Raw genomic sequence first — 16,029 nt, forward strand, 5'->3', positions numbered from 1 at the left:
TTGAGGTGCAACCTGAATATGAATGTGCTTATCCATCTTTTTTAATGTTGTAATATCGTCCATAATGGCGACATTCTCCAAATCAGTTAGGCAACGAGTTAGATGTCCATGAAGAATTTCATTTTTTTTTAGAAACCCAGTAAGAATAACTTAAAGTTGTTTGACATAGATTGGTTTGTTTAATTTGATTGCTGTTATTAGAAAGTACCTTCCGCTGCTACAGCTATAAAATCTATATCACTCAAAGTGGAATGAGCCCATCATATGGGATCAAGATCCTCTAGATTTCCCAAATACTCTACTAGATAGAATTCTTTTAATCCCCACCTTCCTTTTAAAATAAAATGCTAAGATTATGCCACCTCATCAAATCACAAACCTAAAAAATAATGCTTTTCATAAAAAATAAAAAAATAAAAATTTTAAAAAAAAACTCAAACTCAAACTCAATTACCGGAATCCTAAAACTTCCTCACTCTCCCCTCCTACTACCAATCAATGGTGACAACTAGGGGTGTTCGCGGTGCAGTGTGGTTTTTGGCCATTTTTAGCACCGCAGTTTGTGGTACAGTTTTGCTAAAACCATAATTGTACCGCACCTTATTTTTGCAGTCACATGTGCGGTGCGATACAGTTTAGAGTTTAACCAAAACCATAACCGCACCTCACATCATTTTTGCGGTCACATGTGTAGTGCGGTATATAAGATGTGGTTTGAACGGCTTGAAGTAGGTATATTTTTCAAATTTTGGGTTTTTCCTACCCAACCCAAAACTAATTTTTCCCTTTGTTTTGGGCCAAGTTTTAAACTATTGAGCTAATTTTTCTTTATTTTGGGTTGGTTTTCCTAGTCAACACTCGCTAGGGATATCAAACTTAATAAAAAAAAAAAAAAAACCCTAGGGTTATTAATCTATTAATAATATATTTAATATTAAAAATAAATAAATATATTAATATATAGAGGAGGATGTAGTGCGGTTTGTGCAGTTTTCTTATTATAAAATTGCAAACTACACTACATTATACGATGCAGTGTACTATTACTTGCAGTACGATACAGTTATACCATTTTGTCAGAGGTTTTTACCGTGAACACCCCTAGTGACAACCCAAGCTGCCACCAATAATGAATCCGCAAAAAACCCAACCCACGGGAATAGATTCATTGCCTTTGGCCAACTCCAATCATAAATACGTGCCACAATCTAAAAGGAAAATCAGCAGGAAAGTCTTAATAAAAGTGACGATATATATTTAATTACCATTGTTGTTATATTATGACTTGTGTGAAACATGTGGCTGGTTTTGTGATTGAAATTAAAGATACATTCATCATTTTCCATTTCTTGATAACCTGCGGATGATCTTTTGATTTTGAGACTAATGACTGCAATGTAAGACATTTGGGAAATATAAGAAAATCCTAGCCGGATTTGGGTTGGTGGTGGAGTTTGATTGGAGTGTAGTGGTAGGACAACGGAGATTGGTAGCAAGAGGGGAGAGTGGGGCGGTTTTGGATTTAACGGTGAGTTAGTTTGAGTTTTTTATGAAAATAATTCTTTTTTTTAGTGGATTGATGAGGTGGTGTAATCTTAGCTTTTTATTTTAAAAGGAAGATTAGGATTACAGGAACTCTATCTAATAGAGTAGCCAAGAAAATCTGGAGAATTTTGATCCCATTATATAAGGCTTATGAGTAAATCTTGGACGTTCATGGTTACAGCGAAAAAAAAAACTACAAACGTGCGGCCAAAACATAAGAAAAAAGTAAGAATTACACACGGCCTTGCAGTTTGGCTGAAAGTTACTCACTAAATTTTATTTTTCACAAAGAATTCAAAAATAAATAATACCACGGAAATTAATTATTCTAGCTTAGAATAAGGTTAGATATAAATAGTGAAAAACCTCTACTACAAACTGAATAATGAAAATAATAATTTCGACAGCAAAGTCCTATGCAAAAGGGTTTCCTCCAATAGAACTGAAAGGCCCCTGTGATGGAACATTCCTGCAAACCGAATTTCATCAGACTTAGCAGGATATACATAGCATGCACGTGCTAAAGACGACCAAAATATAACACAATCACCTTCTACAAAATAATTCAGCAAAAAAACCATCTTCTTCAAAATAATGACAGCAAAAGAAATCATCTTACCCTATTTGGGAGCTTGGTGCTTGCCCTGCCATATATGTTAAGCCACCTACAGAATCAAACCAAAATTTAATCAAATTCAATGAGGATATTAATGGCAGAAGACTTGGATGGATCTTCATGTTCTCATAATTGGATTATGCTGCAGGCTCTCTTGAAGGAGAGGAGGGTGAAATTTTTGGCCAAGTAGAGAAATTGAAAGAGAAACAAGAAGATGGATTAGGAGTACAGCAACAAGTGGGATTGGGTAAGGTCAGAAAACAAGAATATCTGATGTCGTACATGTCATCCTATAACTAAATTATATTTGTCATTTTTTTATTTAAATGTTTAATTTGTTATACAATAGTACACAAGGAATTCTTAACATTTTTTAATTATTTCAAATATTCTTGAGGAAAAGCTATAAGAGTTTTTGCTTTACTGGTAGTGGCTATAAGGCACCAAATAAGATGCATCAAACTGTGGTGCAATGCAATTAAGAAATAGAGCTCCAGCATTAACCGTTGCAAAAAAGAATCATTAAATATGATATAAGGTTCCATCAAAGAGTTAAATAAAATGTACCTTGTCCTGCAGCCGGAATATAAGGAGTCATTGGATTTTGCGGGAACCATGGTTGAGATACACCACCATGATAGGTGGATGGCAACTGTGCATTAGGAAGAGCAGCTTGCAAGGAGCTCATGTCCAAAAACTGGAATATGAAATACAAGAAAATTTTGAGACAAGATATTCAAGAACACCCCCAACCCCCCCAAAGTCTTCCACATAAGATGCGAGCCTTCACTTTAGAGTATTGGAATCATTATGAAAGCCTTCACTTTAGATGCCATTGGTCTCAAATTACTTGGGAAAGAATGAAAGAAGATCGTTGTATTGTAAATTTCCCACAGTATTTCACAAGGATCTACAACAACAACCTTCTCATGGCAATTTCAAGATCAAAGAATAAGTATAAGGCAGTGCAACAATGCAAAGCTCACTCATGAAGTATCTGCCATACGCCAAGACTTAGGAAATCTAATGAAAACTGTTGAAGACTTGGCTAATCAAATGAAGGTTGTTGAAGACTTGACAACTCAAATGAAGGAAAATCAAGTACCATCAGACCTTGATATTGACAAAGAAGTGCGAGTGTCAACTGAAGTTTCAATGTTCATGCAACCAGAAGAATCTACTATAGAGTCTAAACAACAAGAAGCCTCTATACTGAAGAATCATCCATGGTGCATGCAGATCTACAGTTTGATAAAGTCGAAAAGGTTGATGTTCCAATTCCTCACATCAAGTTTGTGATTCCAGAAAAGTTTCATGAGGTGGAATACGGGGTTTATCTATTTTCAATGCTCCCAAAGTTGATTCCTCAACTGCAGCAAGTGTTATGTGCCAAAGTTTTCATCATTCAACACTTTAAAACTCGAGGTCAAGTTTTCTCCAAGCAAGGGAGTATGATGCAGGAGCAAAACCAAAATTATTTAAATTTTATTTTCTCAGATTTTTGTATTTATCTTATAGGAAATGGGATAATTGTAGACTTTTATTCGGATAGGGATTAGACTTGAGATTAGATAGGGATTAGTATTTGAGTTCAATCAGGATTAGTTTTGGTATTTTGTTATCTTTATCTCTTTATTTTTCCAGTTCTAGCTCTATATAAGAGACTAGTTGTTAAGTGCTGACTCCTAACAACTTAGGTGCTGATTCCTAAGGGTTTAGCTTGGTGCTGATTCCAAGTGACCTAAGTGCCGATTCTTAGGTTTATCCTTTACTTTTCTTGTTCTTTTATTTTTCTATTGATTGTCCTGCATCACTCACCCTAGATGAGAAGAAACGCTCATACAAAGAGGAGAAGAAAACCTTAAAATAAGCTCTTTGTTAATTTTGGTAGAGTATGGTGCGTAATTCCCTTTTGGCATTTTGTGTTTTTAATGCCATCTCTCATGTGTGGTGCCATTACTTGATATTCTTGGATATTCTAAAGTTACTGTTCACACAGCCCCTGAACAACCCTTATTTCTCTTTAATTCTTCTTCTTTCCTAACCCTAAACCCACCACAATTAAACATAGACAAATTCTCTAATTTGTACTACATCAATACTTTTCAGAAAATTTTGCTTATCAAATTCCATTGCAGAAGACTTTTTTTTTCAAGATACCATGTGAGGACTTTCTACCTATATACAAAATTCTTTTTTTTTTTTATATATAACATAAGAGAACTTCACTCAAATTAGTTATATGTCATAGAGCATATTGTATAACAATCCTCACTGTTAATCAAACTCCTACAGGCAACTAGCCCCACCCACCCACCAAACCAGTTGCCAAGTAATCCAAATCCAAGGGCTTTTCACCTGATGGGCTAAGCAATTTATCCTCGCCCAAGAGGCATCTATATACAAAATTCTCGATCATTGATAAGACAAATTAATTATTTTGAGACTTCCATAGATTTGTGAAATCAATTACTATTCTTGATAAGATAAATTAATTATTATGAGACTTCCATAGATTTGTGAAATCAATTACTATTCTTGAATTGCACAAAAGAGATAAATGTTAACTAGAATATTATGTGATTAGTTGCTATCCAAAACGTACAATTCAAGAGGCAATTCGAAACATTTTACCAACCAAAAGAAATACCTATGACGTACCATATTGCTCTGTTCCAAATCAGAATCATTAGGAAGATCAAATGGATTTCTTGATTTAACATCCACTGCATGTGATTGAATCTCCCCCTAGAAAGAGTCATACATTACTCTGTGAGATATACAAAATTACTTCCCTAGCTAAGATCATATACCAAGAGCTCAGGCAACTAAAGGGTACAAACCATCAGAGGATAGGATGGCCCCATGACATGTGACTGTTCAGTAGGACCTGGGGGAAAATAAACAGCATCTCTTTGAATCCCATCTTTACAGGAGTCCTGCAAATCAGATTGTTTAAGAATGAATGGATGCAAGTAAACACTTTGAAAGATATTTGAAGAGAATGCACAAACCTCTAAACCTCTAAAGCCCAAATACTGATCAGCAGTTGATGAAAGATTGTGAGTTTCTAGCTGTAGTTCACTACCTTTCACATTGGCATTCAAAGGAAGGTTCCCAATGGAATCTTCAAATGCATTCCACACCTGCTCAGAATCAAAGATAGAAACTGATAAATCCCTTCAATTTCGTGATGCCATCATACCAATGAGCTCTAGCTCACATGGCAGTTCCTCCTTCCATAAAAATGGGATGGAGGGCAAGGTTGTAGGTTCAAAACCAACTAGCTGAGTGTGTAACTTACCAATCCAACTAAAAAATGATAAAAAAAGTTACTGATGCCATTTTGAAATTAAAAGAACATCAGACTTACAAGCTACAATCTCAATGGAGAATACCACGATAATTTTTAGAAAACTAAACACAGCCAAGCATTTCTTTTCATCATCCATCCCACACTCCAAAAACAATTCCAGAGGGCAATTTTAGATCGTGATAAAGCTTACCGGAGTGCTTGTTGCTATCGTGGGAGCTTGAACATTGTGCAAACCATCATGCCATTGATTAGACATTATTGAAGAAGGCCCATGAACACTTTCAAGATGAAATGATGGCCATTGTATGTTTGTATCTAAGGATGAAAACGGGTCAAACTTTTCCAACGAGCCTACATCACTAGAAGGTGCTTTTGCAGGGGTAGGATTTTCAGCATGTGGAACAGATGCTGTGGGCTGAGGTGAATCAAACGTTGCCCATCCTTCATTTTTAGGGACAGATATTTGTGGTGTTTCTCTATCCAAGGTTGTAGCTGACTGCTGCTGAGGAATCTCTGGAAAGGAGTTTAAGGATGACGATGGAAAAGTTTGTGGAGGTTGATACACATTCACAGATGAGGCTGGAGATGGAGCCGATGATGTTGCTGGCATTTGAAACAAATCAATGGATGAAGCGGCAGAAGAGACTGGTTCTGGTACAAGGGGTGCCTTGAAAAGATCTAAACTACTAGAATTTCCGGAAACAGATGATCGTGGAAGGGTAGACACTGTACCCTGGAAAATTCCTGCAGGTTGATCCGGTTCTGAGACAACTTCTGTTAAACCACCCGAGTTATATGACTTGTAAGACTGGGAGTGGCTCTCCACTGATCCAAAGCTACTTGAAGAAGCAGTTCTCTAAATAATGGAACAAATTAAAGTCAGTTGATTGAAAAGGTGATCATCCTTTGATCCACATATTATAGAAACAGGGCCAAATGCACATAGGAATGGATTATGCAGGCAGAGAAGAAGCAGAAATAACACACACCAAAATAGCACTCAAGAAATAATAACATTGTGTACCCAGCATGTTGTTGACAAAGGAAATAAACTAATCAGTTCACCACAAGAATACAATATGAAGGAAACAATGAATTTTTGGATTTTTTTTTTTTTTTTTTAAAAAAAAAAAATCAAACTTTACCTTGCTCAAACTAGATTCAGAGGAACTTTATAAATATTCCTAATCACTGATGGGGACAGACTTTTCCCACAGATAGAGAAGACATTTGCCATATTCGATATCTCTAAAGAATTTGGGGAGCAACATCATGTCGTCTGCCAAGATAGGCAAAGATATGTATACAATCCACTGACATTCCATGTAAATGGAAAAACCAGAACAAGCCAATTGAATCCAATTATTGATCAAAAGAATGATCAAAATGCCAAATACATTTAATGATCCTGGTCATGTCAAAGTGCCAATAGAGATCAAATCATATAAACCAGAAATATTTTCCATATCTAAGATCTGCAATCTAACTAGAAAAATGTTTTTAGGATCTGGAAAGGGAAGCATTTTTAGCTGCCTTTATTTTTAGCCGCTTTTATTAATACATTTGCAGTAGAACAATTAAAACTTTCTGGAATCTTACAACTGCATATAAAAACACAAGACAGCTATGAAGTGTCTTATACAACCTTTATATGGTCACATATATATATATATATATATATCTGTTGGCAGATCCAAAAAAGTGTCATATTCAAAAAAGCAGCATCATGTGATTTCAGTCTTTAAGACTAGAGATCTTGATCCTAAAAGTAGTCCAACAGACCTGTGTATGTGTATATGCACATGCATGTTTTTCTGATACACATTAGAGTTTTTGAGGCAAAAGCATAAGGCAATGTTCTTCCTCTAGCCAAAAATAAACAAATTGCCTGTCCAGGCACTAAAGTGCCCATCAGGGTTTTTTTTTCCAGAGTTAGGGAAAAAGCAAATCAATGTTTTCACCCTCTGATGAAGCAAAGCATATGACTCTCAAAGCATAAGTATAAAATTTTAGTCTATCATTCTGTATCTGGAAAGAAAAATATTGAACAAAGAAAGTAAACTGCAAGCTACCAGGGAGTTCATCTCACAGTACCTCACTGTAGAGACAAACATATGCATGTGAGGTCACACACATCACACTTTACAGTACACAAAAGCATATAGCATCAAATGTAGCTTACACTTGTCAAGCATAAGTTAAGGTGAAACTTCAGGCAACTCTATTACCACATGCAAGGAGTAAAATTTCTTCTTTGAATTTCTATATTTTTCTTTAAAGAAAATATTAAAATGTTTGGGATATAACTATCAAATGTAATCATGAATTTCCCAAACACATTATTCTAGTACACACAAAACATAGCCACATGATATCATAGGCAAGACATACAAAATTGGTAAAGAGAGGACAAATAAAACAGAAAATGCATTGATAAAGAAGCGTAACAGTAGAGCAAATCTGCATATGTAGCAGTTAGGTAGGCACGTGTCATTATCCATGTATGCATTCACCAGGCAGGTAAGTAGCATATGCATAATATACATCGTATATATACTTACTAAATGCGAGCATGTATGCATCAATTGAACTCCAAAGCATACTTGGAACACTTTGCGATACCAGTGGATTTAATGCTTTATTGTGTAGGACAAGATACACAAGTTAATGTATCAGGCAACAGAGTCCTATACTGAACTATCACAGGCACAGAAAAAACATTTTGCACCAAGACAACAATGCTCCACTAATATTTGATACTTTTTTTGAAGGGATACACAATTTCAACATAAAAAAGATCATTCAAAAAACCCCCACAACTTTGTTTTTGGTTAATTACACAGACAAGTGTACAAGAAATATAACCTGTGGACGTGGAATTCCATCTGCATCTCTTTTGGAATTTGTCTCAGAAGAATTTGCTGCTCGAAAAAATAAGTCATCACTTAAACTACCCCTTGAAGTCTGAACAGGTGGGCTGTTAAATCTAACATCCTTGCGAAAATTAGGAGACTCTGCACCAGATCTGAATGGATCACCTCCACTAGACACAGAGTAGTCTGAACCTCTGGAAACTGAGCCCTCATTTGCAAACCGGTCCTCGTACATTGGCTCACTTAACCGACCAGGACTGTAGACAAAACTAGACATCTTCCCCTCATAATGGCCTCGATCCGAACCAGGCTTCCTGGTAAGTGCAGCAAATTGTTTTCCATACCGTCGATCTTCATATTGATAATCATAAGGTGGACTCTGAGAATAAGAATGATAAGAACTGGCACGCCTTGCCTCGTCTTCATTGCTTCTAAGGCTCTGTCAAATTCAATAGTGAATACCATATGCTAAGCTCTTATACTAGCCTGAAGTGAGATTTTTTAATCTAAAAAATAAGGACAATGGAATAAATCGTTAAGGCCTGCTTGATTCTGTTGCTGGGAATATGTTTCCAAAACTTCCAAAAACCTCTCGAAAAGTGTAAAAGAGAACATGCTGTTCACTGTTGTTTCATTTTATTTACAACAGAAACAGAGAAAGCCAGGATTTTTTTAGGGGTGGCAGGGAGGACCACAAAAACATCTATTTTATGCTCTTCAGAAACTAGTAATTTCAGAAAATACTTTTTGAAAAAGAAGCTACCAAATGAGTTCACCACTCCTATTTTATTTCCTCTGTTTCCAGAAAAAGAAATAACAGCTCAGAAATAGAACCAAAAGACACTATACAGTTCTGTAACATATAACGCGAATATTGGTTCAAGGACATATTGCCTGCACATCTCTCGGAGGCTTGTCAGTAGTCTTTCCTCCAGCATATCTTCTCTCTACATACACATTCTTTATAAATTCACGTATTTTATCAACATTGCTGCAATAGGAAAACATAATTAAAAAAACAATCTATATTTACCATGCCCATGACTAAAACATTATCAATAAATCACATATCAAGCACCTGCTATCAGGCAATCGCTGCCTTTGAAGGTCCCAATCCTTCAAATATAATTCTCTTGCACGCTGAAAAGAGTGAAAGTCTCATCAGCACTGAAAAGCTAACCCCTTTTACTAAAGAGGAAGAAATTAAGCCTTGTACCTGGTTACCACCGTTTTGAAGTGCTTCAACTTCTTGAGATGTAAACTTAGCCATGGATACAGACTTCACACGATGAGTAAACTCGCGACTGCATGACACCAAAATATTGATATATTCATAAAAACACTGAAGACCTAAACGAACCAGATGTTTGGCAGGCCAAGCTTGAAAAAGAACCAGCCAAAGCAATTGAAAATTTCACCAAACAGGGGAAGAAATAATTGCATTAATTTAAGGGCAGTAAAACTACTCAAATACATTGTCCACAAAATACATTAATTGGAGGTCACTAAGAGATTAATAATGATCCATGACAAATTACAGCAGTAGAAAATCACATAAGCAGAGGTACATTATAATACATAATTGAGCAATTCCATCTTGAGATTAAATTCTATAAGGCTTCGATGTAAAACCGCTGTTTATGCCCTCTAATAAAAGATCACCCTACAAGGTTTTTTTTTTTTTTTTTTTTTTTTCCAAATAGAAAAAATAGGGAGACCACACACAAACACAATCTATTAAAAACTTAACCACTACAAAATTATCAAATTCCATGTTTTAAAAAAATGGAAAATTGACTCACATTTTTGAAACAGAGAACTGAACAAATGCGACATTTTATACTGGAAAACATCAACATCAAATTTTCAAGCACATGAAAATGAAGGGGAAAATGGACATTTTACAGAAACTTTTTACAAAAAAGCCAATCTAGACTCAGCATGCTTCTCAAGCACACACAATTTTTTACCAATCTTCTATCTCATCATTACTAGTCTCAATTTCTTGGTCATCCAAACTCATCTTATCAAATTTGTCTTCTATCTTGTATTTCATCAATACCTAATGAGTTTCAAGACCTCCAAGAGATTCCATATCCTAGCCACTCGAACACAGGCATATGAGAAGCTTAGGGGTGTCAGGGGCAGCCTCTTCGGTAATGAGCTTAGTCATCTTCTTCTCCTTCACTGACCACCTTTTCTCTTACAACATGGAATTTGAATATTCATTTTTGATAGGTAACAATTTTATAGTGATTTGGTTTTAATAGATTGTATTTTGTGTGGTAATACCAATTATTCTATTTGAAAAAATCTAATGGCAGCAATATTTTATCAGAGGTTGAAACTAGGGGGTTTTCCACCAAACCTTATACAATTTAATCTCTAATCCATTTTGAAAAAGTCTATTGTGTCAATATTCTATTGGAGGGTGTATAGAGAGAGGGGGGGGGGGGTGTGAGTTACACCAGAGAATATAATTTCTTCTTCTATTTAAAAGAAATTTGACTGGTAATGAAATCTTTATTGAATGAACAAAATTCTTCTATTTGAAAAAAGGCAGTTTGGAAAAATTTATTAGAGGGTGCAGATTGGGAGTTTTACAACAAACCCTAATAGAATTAAATCATATTCCATCTTATATAAATAAGACATCCATTCCTTCCAACACAAATTAATAACACATAAATATAGTACAGGTTTTCTTTTTGGATATCCAATAGCTATCATCATTATCAAATTTAAACAAGTTAAACATAATTATGATTTTAAGATATAAGATCAATTTTGGACAAAGTTGGTATAGAAAGCATGGCTCCGAAACAAACATGATTATACAAGATGGACCATCTTTATGAGGAAGAGAGTAGCAAACACACAAAACTTAAATCTTCTCAACAAAACTTAAATATTTTATTCAATGGCATATTATAGCTATGAAAATAAAATAAAAAATTGAGAGCCCAGTTTACTTGTGATAATGTATTCCCTTTTTTTTATAATGAGGAACCCCCTTAAGGTATGAGCCAGTGGGACCACCCCTGATGGGTAAAACCCTGGATGCATACACCCCCACTAAGCAGGCATCAGGTAAATTGCAATAGGAGTCAAACCAGAGACGTCTGGGTTTACAGTTAGCCCAGACAGCCCAGGTGGGAGAACTTGTGATGATGTATTTAAGTACCAAACATTGCCCCAAAGACACTACATGATCAAGTAAGAAACATAAGACCTCTTCTATTCCTTTGACATATCTAAAGATTTTAAAATATTTTCACCTAATTCCAGAGAAAAATGTTACTTCCAGTGAGCAGATAGTATACTGCCAATTTACTTATCTCAATTTTTTTAATAAAATTTTTTATTTACCTATCAAAAAAATATGCTGACAAAGGATAGCAGAATACTTAAGATTTTTTTAATGGTAAGTTACACATGCATTCGGGTGGGCCTTGAGCACATGATCTCACCCTCCACCTTGTCATTTGACCAAGAGATTATAGGCAATTGACCCAGAGATTATAGGCAATTGACCCAAAGCTGAAGTTTCCAAATGAAGTGATACAAATCAGGTATGGAAGAACAAAGGGCAAGATGAGAGGGATGGTGATTGCATAGAAATAGCTCAGACTGGGGGAAGTTTTTTTTAGATTTAAAAAATAAAAAGAATGTCCCTGTAATTTTACCTAACCAACAGAGAAATTAGTGTATTTAACTGGATTTAAGACCAAAACTTTCCCAAACCTGATCATGGGCATATGATACACCACCCATTCAACAATATAGACTTCAAAATAAAAATATCTCCAAGATGGTTTTATTGTTTTGTTTATAAGAAGTTTTAAGCATGCACTTTCTAATTCTAAAAAGCATGTATATCTACATGACAAGACGGCAACAAGGAAATTCTTGAAAAATTAGGACACAACACATAAATTCTTAAGAAATTAGGACACGACACAATGCAGATAGGAAAATTAATCAATTAATTCATATACATTGTTATGTATCTTTATTTATTTATCAATAGGCATATTTTATGTTTAACAATCAAAAATTTAAGAATATATCTAAAATCAAATGAATTTTTTTTACATAAAATAATATTTAATTCCTCTCCACACAATGAGGGCATGCTTTGCATGTCCAACACCAACACACGTCAAACACATGCAGGTGCCGGAGATTTTGGATGCCTGTACTTGTTATGTGTAATTATTTTTTAGGTCTAATTATGAATGGCTAAGAAACCCTTCAAGCAAGGCGGTCATACATTTACAAATGCACAATCTCACTTCGTGAAAGGCATTGATTCACGATCGAAAGGGCACCATTTTTCCTTCATAAACTCCACCATGCATAGCATAAATACCAATGCACAGTCTCACTTCATTGAACGCATTGCATTGCTTTGCGAATGAAAGGGCCCATAAAAAATATATGAAATAACCGGACTTCCTTATAGGTCATCATATAAACATCATTAAATTCAGACAAACACATATATGAAATAACAAGACAGCCTTATAGGCCACAGTGCTTTTATTTCAAAACTTTTTTCACATCAATCGTCAATCATCAATCAAAACTCTACCAATTAGACATTGAGATGGAACTCCCACACCAAAAGTAAAATAGTGGTGCTAGCATTTACAATCACAAAAAAAAAAAAAAAAAAAAAGTGTACATTTTCCAAAGAGAAAATACTCACTGTATCCCACTGCAAGTCACACAGATGAAAGTCCAAAAATTCGTACACACATACTGAGGACCCTGCACATCACAAAAATAGGGATTAAAAATGAGGAAATTTTCGTGAACTTTCTTAGCAACCAAACAACCTATAAACTGAAAATCACAGCGCTGAGATGCTATATGCAAAAAAAAAGAGAAAAGAAGTAATTATACCAAGCTGTTACAGTTGATGCATCTCCGATTGGGAGGAAGCTTCATGAGACCACGAATGATCTTTTCATTTCGCTCTTCTTCTCTTTTGCTTCCCATTACGGAATCGAACCCTAACTTATTAGCCTGGAGAATCGACGAGAAGACTAGAGTAGGGTTTGGGTTTGGGTTTGGGTTTTGAATTAAAGGACTAAGTGAGACACAGACACAGTAGAATTTTAATCTAATAATCAGCTCTCGATTGGACAAACGCTCTCCTAGTCCTAGGCTGTTGGTGTTACTCTCCTCTTATCTCATGTCATGTGCCTTTCTTTCCCGTTTTATTTTGACTAACCTTTTTTTAGTTTTGACTAGACTACAAATATTTCTTTTCTTCTTGGAGATCTACACCACATCATCATATTTTAAAGTAAAAAAAAAAACAGTGGGGCTCATTTTAGCTATTATTAGTAGTTTTCAAATAACACTCTTTATTTCATTTTTCATTTTCTTCTACTTCTAATTCAAATGTTTGTCATCAAATCTTTTTCTAAAGAAATAGAGAGAGAGAGAGAGAGAGGAGATAAAAATAAATAAATAAAAAGATTTAATCAAAAGGAGAAGAATGGTAGTACTCTTCAAACTTAATGTGTGGTGAGCTTTTGCAAAATTTTGAATAATATTGAAGAGTTAAATATGGAATTTTTTGTTGATTTTTGGCTACAACCCATCATTACTCTTCATTTCTCTACCAAAAAAAAAAAAAAAAAAAAAAAAACAATACTCTTCGATTTGTCTTTAAAATATATATATATATATATATATATGTTTGAAGAGTCGGATGCTAGAATATGAGTTTGAATATGCTTAATCAAAATTCATATGTAAATAATTTTTTTATTAATTTACTTAAAATAAATAATAAAAATAAATAAATATTTTACTTTTAAATTACATACTGAATGCATGTTATGTGAGACTAAGGTATCATAAAATGTGTATATATATAAAATTGAATGGAAGATGGTAGAGGTACCTAAAAATATATATATAAAATGATTTTCAATAATACATTGAACTTTAAGGCTCAATTAATCACATATATTTAAATAAAAAACCCTTAAATTTAATAGTTAAAAACTATCCAAAACAATAATTGAAATCATGTTTAAGTAGAAATCTCAATTCAATAATAAGAACAATCTAAATTACTATAAAAATTTGAAATAGAGAGAGACTCACATAAGAATTTAATCTTTGTCCTTAAAAGTATGGAAGAAGACACTAAAACTTGAGTGAGTTTCATCCTACCAAGTTTAAGTTTAAACTTAAAGTTTAAATCTTGTGCATTGCACATTACAAGTGAGTGTATATGCATGAAAAATAATCTGAATTTAACATTTATTGCAGAAAAGATGTGATGTAGTCTTACCCCTGTCTAGCTAATTCTTATTATAATCCCTTTGTTTTCCAAGGAGAGAGAGAAATGCTTCTTTTGAAGAAAAAAAAAAAAAAAATCAGTGTATAATATATAATAGCTAAGATATTAATCTTTGGAAGTGGTATCTCACATGGATTAGTATTTCAATTGTGGGTTTTAGTAGTTAGAAGTTAGCACATGGTAGTTAATAATTAGAAAATTACTTTGAATTTTTTTTAAAACAATCCCTTAAAAAAGTTTTAGTAGAGTTTAAATCACGTTAATAAATTAACTTTGTATTAAATTGTTTTTAAATCATGTTAATAAAAAGTTACTAATAAAACTATTATTAGTAAACGTTTCTTAGGCATATCTATTTAGTTTTGTTGCCAAATTTATATAAACTCTTTTATTTTATTTTATTTCTTCTTTTTTTTTGAATAATATAACACAATCAAAAACCTATTAACAACAATTTAAATTCAATATAAAGAATATAATCAAACTTATTCATAATTTAAAATTAAGAAATTAACACAAATTATAAATTAAGATATAAATGTAGAAAAAGAACAAAGAATAAACCTGTTTGTAAAAGAGAATAAATGAGTAAAAAGTTTAATATTATGAATTGGGTTAAAACGTATATGAAAAGTTTTTATTAATTTTTTTTGAAATTAAAGAAAAGTAGCTTAAAAAAATGAAAAAATAATAATGAAAAAAGAATGCATAAAAAATTAAGATATGTAGAGTTTCATTTGATATAGAATTTAAATCCTATTGGAATTAAGATTTCTAATCAATTTGTTTGTTGCTATCTCATAGATCCATAAAAAGTGGAATAAAAAAATGTCATATGAATAGAAAGAAAAAAGAAAACATTTTTTTATTGAAAAAATGAAACTTTTTTTTATAACCCAAAAAAAAAAAAATTTATTATATATAGATACTTTTCTTTTGTTTGAGAAGAAAGAGAAAGTGTGTACTTGAAACTCAAATACTTATTACCTTATGTACATTTTTTTTAACTTTATCCAAAAACATTTTTGGTAAATTAGTATGAACAAAAACTTCTATCTTTTGTTTTTCCAATAACGTTTTTGTTGTTGTTTTTTGTTTTTTTTTTTTTTTTTCTTATGACTATAATATAATTTATTTAATAATAAAAATATTAGATGAAGAATTTGGATTGTAATCAAATTAAGACTTTTATCAACTTAGAAATTATAGGAGAAAAAGATAAGAACAAAAAAAATTAATATCTATTTTTAAAAAATCTATAAAAAAAAAATTGTAATTTGATGAAGCCACTTGGCACAATCACGGCTTCTAAGCCCAACTTTTATTATATAATATATGATATATACATATATAT

The 16,029-nt window shown here is 33.2% G+C and overlaps 1 protein-coding gene across 1 annotated transcript; it reads right to left on the reverse strand.

Annotated features, from left to right (window-relative positions):
* Positions 1-1,782: 1,782 nt before the first annotated feature.
* On the reverse strand, positions 1,783-13,583 carry LOC115952937 (probable ADP-ribosylation factor GTPase-activating protein AGD14). The gene is made up of 13 exons (XM_031070307.1): positions 13,259-13,583; positions 13,062-13,123; positions 9,567-9,654; positions 9,429-9,490; positions 9,245-9,341; positions 8,343-8,789; positions 5,668-6,333; positions 5,176-5,307; positions 5,005-5,100; positions 4,823-4,909; positions 2,729-2,858; positions 2,165-2,210; positions 1,783-2,014 (listed from the first exon to the last, which is right to left on the reverse strand). Exons 1-13 carry the CDS (start codon positions 13,352-13,354, stop codon positions 1,960-1,962), a joined length of 2,064 nt encoding a protein of 687 aa, XP_030926167.1. The 5' UTR covers positions 13,355-13,583; the 3' UTR covers positions 1,783-1,959.
* Positions 13,584-16,029: the final 2,446 nt, after the last annotated feature.

This window comes from Quercus lobata, chromosome 7 (assembly GCF_001633185.2).
Source record: "Quercus lobata isolate SW786 chromosome 7, ValleyOak3.0 Primary Assembly, whole genome shotgun sequence".
NCBI classification, from domain to species: Eukaryota; Viridiplantae; Streptophyta; class Magnoliopsida; order Fagales; family Fagaceae; genus Quercus; species Quercus lobata.

Excerpts from the sequence above, each read along its gene's own strand:
- LOC115952937 (XM_031070307.1), bottom strand. The coding sequence starts at position 13,354 with ATGGGAAGCAAAAGAGAAGAAGAGCGAAATGAAAAGATCATTCGTGGT. Across the intron at positions 13,124-13,258 it reads GCATCAACTGTAACAGCTTG|GGTCCTCAGTATGTGTGTAC; the intron begins GTATAATTACTT and ends TGTGATGTGCAG. Across the intron at positions 5,308-5,667 it reads CGATAGCAACAAGCACTCCG|GTGTGGAATGCATTTGAAGA; the intron begins GTAAGCTTTATC and ends GATTCTGAGCAG.